Source organism: Heteronotia binoei, chromosome 8 (genome assembly GCF_032191835.1).
Source record: "Heteronotia binoei isolate CCM8104 ecotype False Entrance Well chromosome 8, APGP_CSIRO_Hbin_v1, whole genome shotgun sequence".
NCBI lineage: Eukaryota > Metazoa > Chordata > Lepidosauria > Squamata > Gekkonidae > Heteronotia > Heteronotia binoei.
Window position 1 is genome coordinate 94,203,419 of NC_083230.1, and position 19,558 is coordinate 94,222,976.

The window sequence follows — 19,558 nt, forward strand, 5'->3', positions numbered from 1 at the left end:
GGTTTGTTGTGGAGAACAGTCTTTATCCATAAGCCAACAAATTTAGCTGAGGCTTAACTTCATTAGTGGTGTCTAAACACATTAACCATATGCTCTTCAGCATATGGGTAAGGATATATCAATTTATTTTCATTAGTGCTTTATTGCAAGAGGTGCTAGTTCTAGTTCCACCAAAGATACTGTCACCAAGTTGGTTCTACAGAACTAGAGGTTTCAGTGCTGCTTTTCACAAATAACAGAGCAGGCAAATGAAAACCACTTGAAACGACATCTGTGCAAGACCTGAGTGTGGGGGAGAAAAGAATTAATATGCCTTACTTCACCCTATACCAGGCTCTGAGCCTATTACTAGGGAAGGGATAGGGTTGCCAGGTCTGATTCAAGAAATACCTGGAGACTTTGGGAGTGGAGCCTGGAGCAAGGTTGTGACAAGCACTCTTGAACTCCAAAGGGACCACACACCTTAAAAATGCCTTCCCTCCATTGGAAATAATGAAGGATAGGGGCACCTTCTTTGAGGCTCATAGAATTGTATCCCCTGGTCCAAATTTTTTGAAACTTGGGGGCTGTTTTAAGGAAAAATGCTATGCTGAAAATGTGGTGCCTCTATCAAAAAAACACCCCACAGAGCCCCAGATACTCATGGATCAATTCTCCATTATATCCTATGAGAATCAGTCTCCATAGGGAATAACAGAGTGCCCAGCAGGAATTTCTTTCCCCTCCCCCGCTTTCTGATAACTCTCAAGTGGAGGGAGGACCACCAAACCAGGGGATCCACTGCCCTCAACTGGGGATTGGCAACCCTAGGAAGGAATGAGACAGTACTCAATTCTTGTGGCCATTTCTTGTACGCCCAAAGTAATGCCAGTTGCCATTTTGCAGTCAAGAAGCAATTTTCTGCCAGGCCAGACTGCCCCAGGGATCCTGGAGGTTTTTTGTTTTTCTCTGGGCATACAGCGGGGATCACTAGGGGAGGTGGTGGTGGGGAGATGGCTGTGAATTTCCTGTATTGTGCAGGCGTTTCAACTAGATGACCCTTGAGGTCCCTTCCAGTTCTACATTTCTTTGTTTCTGCTATATGTTCTATTTATGACATTTTAGGAAAAAAATAGGGAGAAAACTACTTTCATGACCCATGAGATTTCATGACTCATGAGAAAACTACTTTCATGACTCCCCAAAGAGCTCTGACGGCACCTGATGTATCCAGTGTGATGACATCACCCAGAAGTATGTGATGGAAATATGTGCATGGGACTATGCTAGGGTTGCCAGCCTCCAAAGATCAGCTCCTCTGGAGAAAATGGCTGCTTTGGTGGACTCTATGACATTGTACCATACTGAGGCCTTTCCCCTCCCTACCCCATCCTCTCCTGGATCCACCCCCAAAGCCTCCAGGTATTTTCTAACACAGACCTGGCAACCCTAGCCCATGCTTCAAGGCTGTATTGGCGCCTGTAGCATAGAGCAAGGCAGGAATGTTAGGGACTTGGAGATAAACCATGTGGTGCAGTGAGGGCAAACTGACACAGTGAGCCTGTTCACACAAACCAAATCACTACGCAGAATGTGTACAGCATGAGGGTCTCCAATCATGTTGAGCCTGTGGTAGGGTTCCCAACCTCCCAGTGTGGGCAGGGTTCCCTCAGTCTTGGGACCTCCAACCCTCTAGCACAGGATTGGCCACCAGGGGGAGCCCCACTCCCCAAAGAGCTCTGACAGCACCTGATGTGCCCAGTGTGATGACATCACCCAAAAGTGATGTGATTGTGCAAGGCATGTCATGCAGAGATGCTCTAGCCTTTTGGTGTAAAACTTTATGGCACCATAGAGTTTTATACCAAAATGCTAGAGCTTCCCTGCGTGATGTGCCCAGCATGATTATGTCACTTCCTGGTGATGTCATCATGCTGCACATGCAAGGGAAGTCCGTCCCCCTCCCCCCATCAGCCAGGTAGGACCTGGCAACCCTAGGCCGTTGGCAGTTTTGGAACATTGAGAAAAGGCAGTGTGCACCACCACAAAATGGCTGCCATGGGAGGGGGCACTTACAAAATGTTGAGATGTTGCAAGTTAAATGTCTTCCTACAATGAGGGAAGCTATTTCTGAGTGAGCGCTCCTTACAGATCCAACAATGATGCCTCCTAGGCTCTTCTGGAGCACCTTATGCTCCAGATTATGAAGCAGAGGAAAGCTAGGAGGGGGGTGGGGATATTTTGGGGACAAATTAGGGTGGCAAGTTTGGGGAAATTCTTGGAGATTTGGGGGAAGGAGGTGCCCAAGGAAGGAGGAGATAAATGAGCTATCATAGTCTACCCTCTGGAACTGCCATTTCTTCCAGGGAAACTGATTTTGGTAGTCTGTAGATCAGCTGTAATTCCAAAAGAACTCAAACTTTAGGGAGGAAGCAAGTGGGTGCTGAGAAATATATCATGGTGCCTGTGGGCATCATGTTGGGGAGCACTGATATAGCACATTGTGTTTAGTAGCTCACATACTTTCTTTCAGCAGTCCTTAACAACACATATGTGAGGTAGATCAGCACATAATCCTTATATTGCCAAAGAAGGGTGGAAGTTGAGGTTAAAGGATGGTAGCTTGCTTTAGCCCCCACCCCACCCCCAATTCCCATCCCATCCTATCCTTGTGAGTTCATGGCTAAGAATATATTTAAACCAGGGGCTTCCTGGCTCAGAATTCAAATTATATTCCTTTATTAACTACAGGACTTTTACTGTGTGAAGTGGTTCTAAGTGACCACTGAAAACTTCCTGCTTAAGTCAGTCCTTTCTATGCTTTGGTTGTATTGTGGCTGTCTGTACAAAACAAAAGGAGAATGTCATCCATTTCCTTTCTCTCCTTATTTACGTAGGTAACTTGAAGAATGGGTCATTAAAAAAAACCCCTTAAAGCCGCACAACAGCAATTAATTCCCTTTGGGAACCAACAAAAGCACAGATGACATTAATGCATCATAATACGATGCTATGCTTGCAAGATGACATTTTGTTTGTTTAACATGACTAAGCCTTTGCAACAGATGTGATGACTGCTAAAAAGTTAATGACCAACCTGCCTCTTTGAGGCTGCAGTCCCATGTACAATATGCTTGGGAGCAAGTGCTATTGAACTCAGCTGGACTTCTTGAGTCAACATGAATAAGAATCAGAAAGCACTGTTTTGTTTAGAGGGGTTTTTATAAAACACTTCTTTAGCTCTGTTCATTTGGTGGGACCCTTTTTCTTCATGAGTTCCCCCTTCCTTCTCCTCCTAATGTTTTACATTTACCCTATTGAAGGTAGGATAACAATACTGATACATTTGATCTCCAAACACTGATGCAGGATACTTGTGACAGGTGTTCAGTTTTTCTTCCTTCCTTTGCAGTTCTTGTAATTGTTTGTTGGATTACTGATACCTGGCCAGAATGTGGACATGTGTGTACATGAGACAGCAAACCTGAACAGAAAGAAAATCTTCTCAACAAATGAGACAGGAGAACTGTAGTTAATGGAGTGAAATGGGTGGTCTTTCTATCAAAGACCGCCCTTTAATTAAAAAAAAAAACCTTCAAAAACAAAATGAATTATGTTGGGCACACACTATCATATTTGGGCTTATTTACATTTTTTATGTTCCCTGGCACATCTCTACACTATTTGATGAATATGAAATTTCATTTTTATGACATCAATTTTAGAAGGGTGGATAAAACAGCAGGAGAACATGGTACACCCTTGTACCAACCCTGTGAATAACTACTCAGGATGCATTGATTTGCATTGATTTGTTTATATCCTGCTTTTCTCCTAAGCTGGGACTCAAAAGGGGCTTTTAAAATATAGTTCTCCCCTCCTCTTTTTTCTCACATCATCAATCCTGTGATGTAAGCCAGGCTGAGAGACTGTGATGGGCCCAAGGTCACCCAGCAAGCTTCCGTGGCAGAAATGAGGATTCAAACCAAGGTCTTTTGGGATCTTACTCTCCCACTCTGTTTACTGCATGCCAGAGAGGTGTTCAAAGTCACAAATAACTTATCTACCCAGTTCAGTATCAGTTTTCAAAGCTGTATACACCATTAAAAAGACACAAATTATGATTTGTTAAAACAAATATTCAAATTGATAAAACCAATCTAACCCCCAATGATCAATAAAACATACCAAACAGCATATCCCAAACCAGCAAACAGGGGTGCTTCTCTGATAGAACAAAAATATTTTTGTCGGTTTCCTAAGAGAGGCAAGGGGCCAGATGCATCTCCTAAACCTAAGGGAAAGCATTCCACAGCATTCAACAACTTAAAAAGGCCTTAATCCCAGTGGATACTATCGCTGCATCCACACAAGATGATATCCGGAACAGAGTTTCATTGGGAGGTCTGAAGCAGGAGGGGAAAGGATCACATAAGATGCTCACTGAGATACAGACCACTTATGGCAGGGGTGTCAAACATGTGGCCCATGGGCTGGATCAGGCCCCAGAGGGCTCCTATCAAGTCCACAACAATTCACTGTCATCTGCTTCCTTCTCCCTCTCTCTTGCTTCCTTCTGCATCACAGCTTGCTTTGCCAGGCTCTCTCAATCACACAGCAGCTACAGACCAAAGCTTCTATTTTCTCCATTGGCTGACCAGCACATGAAACAATTTATGTACAAAACTTTGCAATGCCAAGCCATTTCATGTTATCCTCTGACCATAAGTTTTCTGTAATGAACATCAATAAATCAAAAGTAGGTTTGAAACTTACAGATACATACCTGAACAACACATGAACAGCATACTCAAGATTGCTATAGTACAGACATTGTCTCCAGATGCTGATGCAATAATTCAGAGTGAGAGGTGTCAGTGCTGATCTTTTAAGCATGTTTTATTTAAAGTTTTTTAAACAAATCTTTAATTGTGTTTATCTATGTAATTTATAAAGTTTATATGTCCTGTAAGAAAAAGCCCCCTACTTTTCATACACATGGACATCGTGATCACCAATATGGTTGCCAGGGTGCCTGGAGTTTTGACTCACACACATCTGCTCTAAGAAGTGGACTTTGCCCACAGTTTCTAAGGCTTATGTGGATACTATAAGTCTCAGCTTTGCAGCAGCATTCTACATCTCTGGATGGGTGTTAGCCAGAACTACAGATGAGCTTCCAGCTGCTCCTTGCGTGCCCAGTCTCGGCTGCTGCAGTGGAAGAAGCCACGCCGCCATGAACTGTACAGGCAAACAGCATCCAGCCTGTTTCCATGAACCAAAGGCTAACACCACCAGAATCCATCTTGTTTTCCTGACACCATTACAGCAAAGCAAGAGACTCACGAATCCAACAGCTGCTTCAACTTCTGCATAAGGCAATCAAGCTTATCTTAGGCGTGGATCCTGCCAGACCGCCTAAGCCTTTGTCCAATGGAACTAAGGACAAAGACTGGTGTCAAGAACACTGAAGAAGAGGAAGACCATCTTCAACCAGAGCCAAGTTCTTTGTATAAACCGGGTGTTACCTTAGGTAGCAATTTGACCATCTATTGTCACCTTTTTAGATAAGTTTAATAGTCTTAAGCACACCTCCACCCAGTAATTTCCCCCATTCTTTTCCCCAACAGTCATCCTGGAGCCTCCCCCTTGGCCCATTGTTACCTGGACAGCCAATCAGGTAACTAAGGCCAAGTCCGCTCATTGGCTAGCTATGAGCGTCCAATCAGGGGTTGCCAATTAACTGGCTATTGGCTACTGCACTAGTCCAGCCCTTATGGTCACTGCAGAGCCTCCCCTTTTCTGAGGTAATGTACCAGCTGACCACCTGTCATCCACCCCGTACCTCCCATCCCCTGAGGGTCTGAGGCAGTCTATTTAACCTCTGACCCAGCTCCCCACATGTGTACATCTAGCAGTGCCCCAGTTCCGCTGTCTAGATCCATCTCCGATTCCAGCCACAGTTGAGGGTCCCATTTTCCCCGTCCCCTATCGTCGCCATTGGAGCCTTTTTGAAGACTACGATCAGTAATTATCACCCTGTTTGTCTATCCATGTGTTGTCTCTATAACTCTCTCTATTTTTCTTAGGACTGTATGTGTGTTTTGTGAATTACTTTTCTTGTATGTAAGCCTATATTTTTCTGGAATAAATTTTAATTATTTTTACTTAATCAGAATCCTTGATAAATTTAAGCATTAATTTCTGGACATGGATCCTGTATACATAGGTAAAAAGATCCTGATTAAGCCAGGTGCCCACCTGACAATTCCCCAACCTCAGTTTTGAGGGCATTTTGGCTTACAGTCCGCTACCTGGCATTACATTTTATGACACACATGGCCCAGCCTGACAGGATCTCGTTTATGTCAGATCTGGCCCTCATAACAAATGAGTTTGACACTCCTGATTATGACTTTAAAATGTCAACACCAGCACCTTGAATTGGGCCCACAAATGTACTGGTAGCCACATAAATTTTTGTAACATTAGATGTAATAATAAACTTCTACCAGTCAAAAGGCATATGTTTGTACTCACTGAAGTTTCCAGACCATCTCTCAAAGGCAGCCTCATACAGATCCCATTATATTAGTTCAGTCTGGAAGTTACTAAAGTTTGAACATCCACAGCTAAGCCTCAATAGTGAGTGCAGCTGGAGAGAATCAACTGAACCTGGAAAAGGCGCTCTGGACACAGTCACTGTTTGGGATTCCAAAAACAAAGCTCAGACCAGGAGCATCATTTAACAGGCACACATATCTCAAGTTGTAAACCTGACCCTGCAGAGAGACTACAAACCTAGGCAGACTAGGCATTCCTCTAAGCCAGCCAGTATGGCTGAGTCCTTGACCACTGGCAATCTCAGCCTTATTTAGATTAGGCTTTAATTTATTCCTCTCATCCAATTCATGACTGATTCCAAGGACCCATATGATGACTTCACCAAGACCTAATTAAAAGAAGAGCAAACTGATAATGGCTCAAACGACATCTCTGGACAGTTCATATAGATATTTAAAAACATGGGAGACCAAACTAAACCATGAGAACTACTCTCTCATGGGAAGGAACAACAGGCACATGTTCTTGCAGAGTCTGTATATGCCGTTCTCATTAAGAATACAATTTGTTCTGCTGCAAATTATTCAATTAGCATATATGTTCAATTTCTACTTCATTTCTCTTTATGCTCCATTGATATTCATATTCCCACCCAAGGAGTCACTAGCATAGCTTCTTGCTGTCACACAAGTTTCTATATATAGGCCTAAGAAGGAACTCTTATTTTCTGTCAATTTTAAGTATTTACTAGCTGACTTGCTGCCTTTCTGAGACCCAGAGCTTTTTTTGAGCAGGAACACACAGGAACGCAGTTCTAGATGGCTTAGCATCAGGGGGTGTGGCCTAATATGCAAATGAATTCCTGCTGGGCTTTTTCTACAAAAAAGCCAGGTGTGAAACAACGGTGATGTCAGGGGATGTGGCCTAATATGCAAATGCAATACGTAATATGCTTTTTTTTTGTAGAAAAAGCCCTGCTGAGAACAGAACACTACTTTTGTAAAGATGGTCTACAAAATTAATGCACATATGATACAATAAAAACCTTAAAACATATAAAATCTTCAGAGCACATAGGCTTAAAATGACCCAAAGATGACAAAATCTTATTCAAACAACCCAGAGTGAACATATCTTTAAAAGTTGCCTGTAATGAGGACGCAGGCCAAAGATCCTGAGGAATGGAGTTCCATAGTTTAAGGGTGGCCAACAAAAAGATTCATGAATGGATAGCTGCTAGATAATCTGGTTGCCAACTCCAGGTTTGGAAATTCCTGGAGATTTTTGGTTGGAGCCTGGAGAGAGTGGAATTTAGGGAAGGAGAGAGATCTCAGCAGAGTATAATGCCATACAGTCTACCCTCCAAAGCAGACATTTTCTCCAGAGGAACTAGGTTTGCCAGTTCTATCCTAGCAATTGTCCGCTTACTGGGAGCAGGGAGTTTCATCCAACATTTCAGTGACATGTCCATGTGACCTGTAAGTGATGTAGGCACATCAGGGAGACACGCTGGTTTTGGGGTAAAAAATCTACCATAGAGTTTTTCTCCAAAACCCAGAGTGTGATCTGGACATCCTCAGTGTGCCTGCATCACTTCTGGATCATGTTGAAGTCACATAGGAACATCACTAAAATGTCAGATGTTCTTCCCTTTTTTGGGATGCTAGTCCCCCTCCCTGCTGGCCGGCTAACTGGCAGTGGAGAGGTGGAGCCTGGCAGCAGGGGACCCCACCCCCACCAGGGGGTCTGGCAACCCTAACTGGGGAACTAATCTCCGTATTCTGGAGATCAGTTGTAATTCCAGATCTCCAGGCCCACCTGGATGTTAGCCACAGTAGAACAGGTTCCTGTTGCAGAGTCCCCTCACATTGAGATACCAGGCAGGAAGCTTCTCATCTCTCAACAGAAGTATAGTGTCCAGATCACGTGAAGTGATGGTATCACTTTACTCTGCTCTGGTAAGACCTCACCTAGAGTATTGTGTTCAATTTTGGGCACCACATTTTAAGAAGGATATAGACAAGCAGGAATGGGTCCAGAGGAGGGTGACAAAGATAGTGAGGGGTCTGGAGACCAAGTCCTATGAGGAAAGGTTGGAGGAGCTGGGGATGTTTAGCCTGGAGAGGAGGTGGCTGAGAGGTGATATGATCAACATCTTCAAGTACTTGAAGGGCTGTCATATAGAGGATGGTGTGGAATTGTTTTCTGTGGCCCTGGAAGGTAGGACAAGAACCAGTGGGTTGAAATTAAATCAAAAGAGTTTCTGGCTCAACATTAGGAAGAACTTCCAGACTGTTAGAGCGGTTCCTCAGTGGAACAGGCTTCTTCAGGAGGTGGTGGGCTCTCCTTCCTTGGAGGTTTTTAAAAAGAGGCTAGATGGCCGTCTGACAGCAATGAAGATGCTGTGAATTTAGGGGGAGGTATTTATGAGTTTCCTGCATTGTGCAGGGGGTTGGACTAGATGACCCTAGAGGTCCCTTCCAGCTCTATGATTCTATGATTCATTGTAGTGGGAGAAAATCAGGGGGCAGGTAAGGAATGTGCACAAGTGTCACTCCAATGTGCTAACGTCACTTCCAGTGAAAAACAGAAATGGCATTGCAGATACTCAAAATGCTAAAATTTCCACTGGAAGTGACATAAGTGCACTGGCATGACTGTGCACTGGCAACTGGTAAGACAGTTTTTGGAAATTCGTAGAGTTACCCTATGCCACTTCTGGGTTTCCCGTTGGAGTGATGTATGGTATAGTCAATGTCCCAGTTGTTTCTGTAGGGTCACTGGGTGGCCTTAGGCCTTCATAAAATGAGAACTGTAGTCTTCTAAGAACATAAGAGAAGCCATGTTGGATCAGGCCAATGGCCCATCCAGTCCAACACTCTGTATCACAAAGTGGCCAAATATATATACACACACACACACACACACACACACACACATATATATACATATATACACACTGTGGCTAATAGCCACTGATGGACCTCTGCTCCATATTTTTAGCCAATCCCCTCTTGAAGCTGGCTATGCTTGTAGCCGCCACCACCTCCTGTGGCAGTGAATTCCACATGTTAATCACCCTTTGGGTGAAGAAGTACTTCCTTTTATCTGTTTTAACCCGACTGCTCAGCAATTTCACTTAATGCCCAAGAGTTCTTGCATTGTGAGAAAGGGAGAAAAGTACTTCTTTCTCTATTTTCTCCATCCCATGCATAATCTTGTAAACGTCTATCATGTCACCCGCAGTCGACGTTTCTCCAAGCTAAAACGTTTCTCCAAGCTACATCAGGGGTGGCCAATGGTAGCTCTCCAGATGTTTTTTGCCAATGGCTGGAACTGATAGGAGTTGTAGGCAAAAAACATCTGGAGAGCTACTGTTGGCTACCCCTGTCCTGCATCACAGGATTGTGGTATGGGTCAATGAAAACAACTGGTAAAACAGCTCACATCATAAAAGCATTGCTTAAATGCATAACAATTATAACAAGAGGTAACAGTTTTATTGATTAAACACATCTTATCTTTTTAAATTTTGGAGGCGCCTCATTAAGGAGGCATACATAAATTGCTCCCAACAGTGCCATCAGCAATGAGTAACCCTTCATGGGTGACTGTTCTAATTGAACCCAGATTTTAAAATCAGCAGCTGATTCATTATTGAACAATAATAAATTTAAATCATTTCAGACTTTCAGACTTCCTTGCCCTGTGAGTAGGCTTATGTCTGTACTGTTCTGGCATGCATTTGCCACCCAGTATGATTCAATGCAGAGTGGTGCCACAAAAGTGCACTTTTCTCACAGGAATAAATCAAGAACAGCAAGTATTTTGGGAGAGAAGAGAAGCCTAAGGCACCACAAGACCATGCGATGGGAAAGACCTACAAGTTCCTAGGAAGAAACAGAAAAATAATGTGGTTGGGTCTCTACGGCTGAGAACAGACAGGCATTTTGGGGTGGCAGGGATGCGTCCCAAATCAGGACTGCCCAAAAAGAGCCATCCCAGAGTCTCCCCATGCTCACCCGCATGCCGCCGGCATCGCGTCCCTGAGGCGGCTGGGCGCCACCACATGGGAAGAAACCCCTGAATCCGGATTCCTTTGTTTTCCCGGGGGGGGGGGGGGAAGCACTGGTGCACATGAGTGCACCAGTGCTCTTATCGGTTTCGCTAAAAAAAAAAACGGAACAGCTTGGGGCTGCTTGACAGCTCCAGACTGCCAACTTGCCTCGCATGCACCCTTTCCTGTTTAGACAGCAATCCAGCAACTGACGGCCAGCTCAAATATTTTCTACCACTTTCACAGTGGTAGCTTTTTGAGCCGGGTGGAGCGGCCGGAAGGACAAGGTGAGTGCGGGATGGGGACGCCGACAGATGTTTGAGTGTGGGGGGATTTTTTGGGCCAACTTCAGAGGCGTCTCTGAGTCGGCCCAAAGTGTTGGTCTGTAATCAGCCTACATGTACTTTTTCTGATTATTTCCCCCAGTCATTTAAGAAGAAGAAGAATTGCAGATTTATACCCTGCCCTTCTCTCTGAATCGGAGACTCAGAGTGGCTTACAATCTCCCCACAACAGACACCCAGTGAGGTGGGTGGGGCTGAGAGGGCTCTCACAGCAGCTGCCCTTTCAAGGACAACCTCTGCTAGAGCTATGGCTGACCCAAGGCCATTCCAGCAGGTGCAAGTGGAAGAGTGGGAATCAAACCCGGTTCTCCCAGAAGAGTCCACACACTTAACCACTACACCAAACTGGCTCTCTTGAATGAAGCCACGCTCTGGGATAAATCTGCCCAAACAGCTATGACCAATACTGGTTGCCTGAAAACTAACCCCCAAGTATGGATTAGCTGTGTTGCTAAATCATGCCTGGTGACATCTGTGTATGACTACCTCATCATTGGCAGGTAGCCAACATATGCAGTGAGTTCAAAAAGGTCCATGCACATATGTGGCTGTGTGAATTCGCAATAGTTATTTTTATCATAGTTATTTTTACCATAAGCAGCTGTTTAGCTGTTTAGCTGTGGCTCCTGAGCCACAGTTTGGCCACCACTGTTCTATATGGTCAGTCCCATAAGCAGCTGTTTAGCTGCTTATGGGACTGACCATATAGAACAGTGGTGGCCAAACTGTGGCTCAGGAGCCACGTGCAGCTTTTTCACACGCTATTGTGGGGCTCCTGGAGGTCCAGGAACCTAATGCAGGCTTACTCTCAAGTAAACATGCTTAGCATCAAGACCTCTGCCTCTGTGTGCTAGGCAACTATTTCTGCCATGTGTGAAGTGGGGCAGGAGGGGGAAATAGGCAGGCTTGCAAGCTCTTCTCCTCCACTACAGAGGTTGCCCAGAGACCTAGAGCAGAGAAAGAGAGTGCAAGAGCTGAAGAAACCAGTGGAAGGGGGGATAGAATTAAAGAGGACAGCATGGGGTTCCCCCTTAGTTTTCTAGCTCTTCTAGGATCTGTATTTAATAACCTTGGTGCCAAGGCAAAGAGAGATGCATAATGATGCAAATGGTGGTCATATGGTACATATGTGTTTCCTTCTCCCACTGGTGCCAAAAAATAATTCCCTTACCCTTCCCGATGCTGGTCTTCTGAGAACTGTTATTCCCAGCTTTTTTTTAAAAAAGTCTCCTTCTAGCATGGTTGTGTTGTAAAATGAATTCATATGTATTTTATCTTTCTGTGCAAAGAAGGTACTAAGAATTTTAATAAAGGTGTGTGTGTAATATTTGTTCATATCTCGCAGCTCTCAAACATCTAACGTGTATTCTATGTGGCTCTTACAAGCAAATTTGGCCTGATATAGAACAATGGAAGGACCCATAACTAAATGGGAGAGAACACGCTTCGCATGCAGAAAGTCTAAAGTCCAATCCACAGTATCAGGTACCACTGCTAGGAAAGACGCAGAAGAGCCACTGCCAATCAGAGTAGATGTTGATGTGTTGGAGAAACAATAGTACAACTTGGCACAAGGCAACATCCTACACTTTACCTCTTCACATTATCTTATGTTTTCCTCCATTTTTCAGAGTAAACCATTCCTCACATCTCCTCCCTCTGTCTTTTTTATTAGCCAGGCTGCTGAGAGGCTGCATGCCGCTTCCCTGCCTTGAATTTTAATGGTGACATCACTCTTTCTTTATTCTCTCTCAGAGTGGACAGGATATTCTTTGTCTGCTCTGGTTTTTTTTTTTTCCTGTCTGGCCTACTTGTAGCTCCTGGGCTTCTCCTGAGTGGCCCACTTCTGTTGAATGGGAAATGGGGGGTTGTGTGTGAGAGGAGTGGGAGAAGCTTTGTCTCACTCAGTCTTTGGTCTGGCTGCGCTGAACTGTTTTATAGCTGCGAGGAGGATTGACTGAAGGGGCTAGAGACAGAGGCAGGGAAGAGAAAGAGTAAAAATCCTAATTATTCTTCACTCCACATCTGCCAGAAACGCCCTTTGATAAACAAGTAACGGCAAGCAAAATGCAAACTTTTCACAGAGGAAGTCAAATCAATCCCAATGTAATTTTGGAACTAGAAGCCAACTGTGTTTGCATTCAAGAACAAAAGCCGTAGAATCTGGGTGCTTGGAAACATTTGATTCCAGCAGAGCAGGTTTTGAGAAGCAAACCAGAGAGGCATGAGAGAAGCAGCAGCCCCAGTTTTAATCACAACTTGGAGACTGCATGCAGTTTTCTGTTGCCTTTGGAGAGGTGATCAAGATTTTGAGGAATGAGTGACATGCTTCTTTGTCACTAGTCTGATATTTTCATGTTAACTAAAAAAAAGTGGCTTTATTATTTAAGAGTTCTCATTTTGCCCCATTTGGACAATGCTATATACTACAGGATTGTGGTGGAAAAGTTCTGCAAAAAAAGAAAAGAAAAAAACCAGGGAAGGAGTTAGCATCCTCCCACATTCATTAGACAATCGCTTTTGCAAAATTGTCATATTTAATCATATTAAAATTACTGCTTCTAATTTTATATGTAAGAAAGAAGGATGTACCTAAATTCTAATCATCCTTCTGACAACCTTGACTGGAAGGCAATTGTTTTAACAATTATATTTAGTCTATCTTTAGAAAAAATTCAGTTCTCATTATTTTGGATGCTTTTTTTATATGTGTTCACCAAATTTCACATTGGGGCTAGTAGTATTCAACATAAATTCTTCCAGGAGATACAAATGCACAAAGGAATTTAATTTGCCCAAAATGGAGAAGGGGGGATGCTTTATACTTTTAAAAAAATCCCAGTTGTTTGTGTGTGGGAATGTTTTTGGAGGGAATATCAGATACAACTAGCAGACGCAGCTGGAATACTCACCAAAATTCTTTTAAGAAATCTGCTTTCATAAGGTAAAATGTAAATACTTAACATCAGAATCATTCTCAATAGTCACAAGATTACATTCTATATACATTCTATATATAGTTCTATATTACATTCTATATATAGTTACAGCCATCCAGAGAAGTTCTGTTACAGCATGTCTCTGAAGAAAGAGCTTATATGTTTTCTAAATAAATAAACAAATCCTTCTAGACATAAATATTTTTAAAAGTACCACTTGCACTCCTGAATCCTCAGCTGGAGGTTCTAAAACCCTATCATGTGCTCCCTGTGTCCCTCCAGTCCTTTATGCGAGAGCAATCGCTCAACCAATTCTGTCAGTTTTAATTGAAAAACAATTTTACTTCCCCTCTGATTTTTGTGCTGGCCAAATTCACACAGCAGCAGTGCCCATCAGGAAGTTAATGAAGTGTGTAACACAAGCATCCTTCCAAAGGATGACCAAGGCACTTTTTAAAAAATTCTCTTTGAGGGAGGGAGACAAGATTACTAATATATTTCATACCACCCAATGTGTAATAGTAATGGTTTCATCATTACCACAGCAATTTAGTTTTGCAAAGTGCTCCATAACCCTTACCAAATTGATTCTCTCAACAGTCCTATGAGGGAGCCCTTTACTATTTTCATTTTACAAATGGATATTCTGGTCCTTAAGTGGGTCTCCCAAGTCCTGGACTGCATAAGCATTCAAACATCACAAGAAGTTGCAATTAAACACCAATTGGGCATGAACACAATTTGTTGCTGTGTTGGCACATGCCCTTTCCTCGGCTTACCCCCTTCCTTCTCTAATGCAGAAAAAGAACTCAATTATCCACCAGGTTTCTTCAAGCTACAAGTCACTATGACATCCAGGTGCAGATGCCTCAGTAAATTTTAATTCGCACCACAGGAACTGGAATTCTAAACTAGAATTAAAACTGAGGTACCCACAGATATACCCTTACATTGTTTTCCCACTGAAAATTGCCACCCTCATGTTGAGTCTGCCCCAACCTGGAGAAAAGTTATGAATATTCATTGTTTTTTCTCTCCTGCTGGAGTCAAAGTAGCTTAGGGATAGTGATTTTCAGAAAGAGCTTAATGCCTCCTCACCACTTCACTAGGGTTGCCAAACTCCAGGTAGCACCTAGATATCTCCCAGAATTACAACTGACCTCCAGATTACAAGGATCAATTTCCGTGGAGAAAATGGCTGCTTTGGAAAGTGGACTCCTCGGCATTACACCTATCTAAGTTCCCTCTCCTCTCCTCTCCAAACTCCACCCTCCACCCCCAGTCCCCCAAAACTCTAGGAATTTCCCAACGCAGAGCTCACAATCCTAATAGCAGCAGGAACTCTTTGGCATATTAGGCCACACTCCTTGATGCCAAACCTGCCAGTACTGTGTCCCTGTGCATTCCTGCTCAAAAAAGGGTCTGCTCATTCCACCAGTTTCACCTTTAAATTGTACCAGATCTTAAGCCTCTATGGGTTGAGAATTCTTATGTTATTTTCAACAACAAGTGGCCCCAAAGACATGAAGTTGGTAGGTATTTGTTATGTATGTGGACTCAAGGGAAGACTTTGGATGTTTCCGCCTGGGTCATTGGAGCCATATGGACTGAGCTTGGGGACTTGGGAACAAAGAGCTGCAGAATTCAAATCCCTGCAGCCCAGGACCAATCACAAGCCCCCACCGGTTTGAATGACCCAATAACGTGCTTGCGCGGGAACCCAGAGATGAATATAAGTTTGGCCCGTGGGCCCCAATGCCAGTCTTGTAATGTGACCTTATACTGTGTCACTCCTATTAAAGAGCTTGTAATCACTTACTCTGAGACTCTGCCATGCATAGAACCCACTATATTATAGTATTGCTACAGTAAGAAGGAGGAAATTGTGTCTTTTCTTGCTGGAAAACATCCTTAAACCAAGAGTGACCCACTAAAAGGCACCTTTCAGCGCAGTACTAGAATGATAATAAAGCGACAGGAACCCTAGAAAATGCCTTATAACCATCCTGGTAGTAATTGCACAGTTTAGCATGTGGGGAAGAGATTAAGAGAAATATCCCACAGAAATAAATTGTATTAAGCAAAGCCAAAAAAAGTATTTGTAAAAAAAAATATTTATTATATAAGAGAGGAAAGAAAAGGAAGAAGGTGGCTAGATTCCCAAAGGGGTTGGGGAAAGGGCAAGAAATACAATACAGGGAAAGGCACACAGCAACAGAAAAGATCCTATGAAAAGCAATACAGTTGAAATATTTAAGCTACACAAATGAAAAGCAATACAGCCGAACTAGTTAGGCTAAATACCCGTTATCTAAGCAGCAAAGTATCTGAAGCACTGACTCAGGAAAGCTCATACCCGACCACAAATGTTGTTAGTCTTTAAGATGCTACTGGACTTTTATCCTTTTCTTTTCTACTCATTATCTGCATCATAGCAGGTTCCTCAGAGCACATGCCTTGCAGTAACCTGAGGTTGAAGAGGTCATTAACTTCTACCCAGTCTCCTGTGGACCTGGTTTCTGCTAAAGACTAAAAACTGGAGACAAGTTAAAATCCCAAATGTCCAGATAGTTCTGCTAAATGGACCTACACCAGCCTCCTGTCTAACACTGATGAGCTGCTTTAGTGAATCCCATGCAAAGCTCCATCTCTGATATTAGAGGCTACCGTTACCAATCAAAACGTATAAAATATATATAATGGCTTTGAACTTTCATGACAAATAGGTAGTCTAGTCCAAAGGATTATCCTTTGTCCAAAAGGGATTAAGTCTGCTAGGATGAACCAATGTGGAATGGAAATGAATGGGTCATTCTATCTAAAGGAATCTCCAGGGGTCCAAGTTCCCATGCAATCTGAGTTGCACTCTTGGGCCTTCATCATTTTTAGGGTTTCTGTCACAGGTATGAATCAATTTTTTTAGGGTTTCTGCACAGGTATGAATCAATTTTTTTAAACAGCATCAGGGGTTAAATTCTAGCAAGAGCTCCTTTGCATATTAGGCCACACACCCCTGATGTAGACAATTCTCCAAGAGCTTACAAGGCTCTTTTTTGTAAGCTCTTGGAGGATTGGCTACATCAGGGGGTATGGCCTAATATGCAAAGGAGCTCCTGATAGAATTCCACCCTTGAATACCATACATGAATAGACACTATTCACAGCACTTCTTACCTTACGAAAGAATAGCAGGTTTCCAATGAAAGGCAGAGGCGGAGGATGACGAATGCCCACCTTCTGTAACTCAGAAAATGCAGAGGTTGAGTACCTAGGAAGTAATGAAAAACAAGCTTTGGTCCATGCTATAACTTTTTTATAGGAAAGGGATTTAAAAGCCCCAATGCTAAGAGGGAAGAAGCACCAGAACAAGTAGCATAGCCTACATAGGATGCTGATTCCCAGGCTTGGTATCATTTGATCTCAAGCTTTCAGATACATCGAGAATGTTTTCCTCTTAGCAATCCATAGAAAATACATTCCACTCTATGGATCCTGTTAGACTTTTCTGCTACCCTTGAGACTGTTGAATGTAAAGAGCTAGAGAAGACAACTTTAGCTCTCATCGTTCTTTGCAAAACTGCTTGCGTGGCATGAAGACAGATGATGGTGATGGCCAACAGATCTTCTAAGATGTTGGGGGGTGGGAGGCTTCCAAGATTTCATACTGTTTCCACTTTCTGATCAATGGGGGGGGGGGTGGTAAAATGCCTTCAAGTTGCATCTAACTTATGGTGATCCTATTGATTAATGTCTCCCAAAATGTCTTATGGTTACAGTCTGTTATCTGGGAGAACCGGGTTTGATTCCTCACTCCTCCACTTGCAGCTGCTGGAATGGCCTTGGGTTAGCTATAGCTCTCACAAGAGTTGTCCTTGAAAGGGCAGCTTTTGTGAGAGCTCTCTCAGCCCCACCTACCTCACAGGGTGTTTGTTGTGTGGGGGAGGCAGATAAAGGAGATTGTGAGCTGCTCTGAGACTCTGATTCAGAGAGAAGGGTGGGGTATAAATCTGTGGTCTTCTTCTTGCTTAGATCTTGCAAATTGAGGGCCATGGCTTCCTTTACTGAGTCAATCCATCTCATGTTGACTTCCTCTTTTCCTGCAACCTTCATCTTTTCCTAGCATTAGTGTCTTTTCCAGTGACCAAAGTACATTAGCCTCAGTTAGTCATTTTAGCTTCTAGGCTTGATATTAATGTAATATACAGGCTTGACATCAATACAGTGTAATTTGATGACATCAATAGGCATGATGTCATCAAATTACATTGTGAGAAGCATGAGATTCCATACATCATTTCATTGGTGATACTCATTTCCATCCAATAGAACCTCTCATCTAGATCCTTTTGTCATGACCATAACGACTCCCAGTTATGCCATTGTAAGTTAAAAAGAAATTTACAGAATGTTATACTAATATGCAGCAACATAATTATGTTTGGGGAGGATTTTTTTTTATATGAAATTGGTTTTATTTTCCCTCTTCTCTTGCAAGAAACTGGTTTTATTTTCCCCCTTCTCTTTTTTTTCCCATCATTACCAAACTGAATTTGCTATAGTAAGAGCTCTTAGAGGTTTCAGCAATTACAGGTGCCAAAATACTGTCATTACACACTGCAGAAATGTACCAGCTATGCCAGATGTTCTGACTAGATGATTAGTCAGCCACCAGACAGCAAATTACTACAAGATACAACTTGGGAGAACTGAAAGCCGAAATCTGAAGTTTGCCGACTTAACCATTATATTGGTTGCTGCCGCCGCTGCTGAATAAGACAGAAGATAACTTTAGTCACATCTCTGCCAAATTCCATTTGGAACCTTCTGTATGATGCTTTAAAGGAGTGTGTGTAAGCAGTAATTCCCAGCTGAACTGCCAAGACATGAGGCTCATCCCTTGCCAAATAGATCTACTGGCAGCAAGAAGACTGCAACCACCTATGACCCCTTGAAAATCAGATGTCCTGGGCCACAACAAATATAAACAGTCAGGCCCACCCATACCCAGAAGTGTCATGGTGAGAGAGAATGAGTGGGATTGCCAGGTTCCTTTCATCCTAAACCCTAAGTCTCATTGGATGAGGCCATGGTGATATTGCAGTGAATAGCTTTATTAATAGCAGTTCCCCTATACACCACTAAGTTTGTACCACATGGGGTCTGTGTATAGTCAATCATGAGGCTTTGAAGAGATACACGCTTTACTGGATGAAAAAAATAAAAACAACAGGAATGTTAACTGTGTGCTAACCATAAAAGCTTTTAGTGCTGGTTATTGCCTCCCATCTACAAGTTACAAGTGCAATAGCTGCCACAAGCAGGCATGCACAGAAGTCTCAGAAGAAGCCACATGTCGGCAATATGGCACACCACTGATTGAACAGGGAAAAGTTGTTTGCTTGGGATCATACTAGTGATTCTTTCAAACATACTAAATAATGCAGTTTCAATCCACTTCAGCAACCGTTTGCACATGAATTTTGCCATTTCATACAGTCAAAATCCAGTTGCAAAGTGGATTGAAAGTGCGTTACTTAGTGTGCGTGAAAGCACCCCATGAGTCCTTTCTTGATTTAACCAGTTTATTCAAATTATTGTTTCAAGAGATATTGTAGGGCGTAGGTGGTACAGGATTCAGAACTGTGTTAGGGAAACTGGAGGGGTTGGAGGAGGGG

General features: G+C 43.0%; 1 protein-coding gene across 2 annotated transcripts in view; it reads right to left on the bottom strand.

Moving 5' to 3' along the window:
* TBXAS1 (thromboxane A synthase 1) overlaps nt 1–19,558 on the bottom strand; it is a 443,365-nt gene that overhangs the window by 307,991 nt on the left and 115,816 nt on the right. For both annotated transcript variants that reach the window (XM_060245644.1, XM_060245645.1), the window contains one exon: nt 17,058–17,151. In XM_060245644.1, the coding sequence (XP_060101627.1) occupies nt 17,058–17,151 (94 nt within the window). The remainder of the gene's footprint in view (nt 1–17,057; nt 17,152–19,558) is intronic.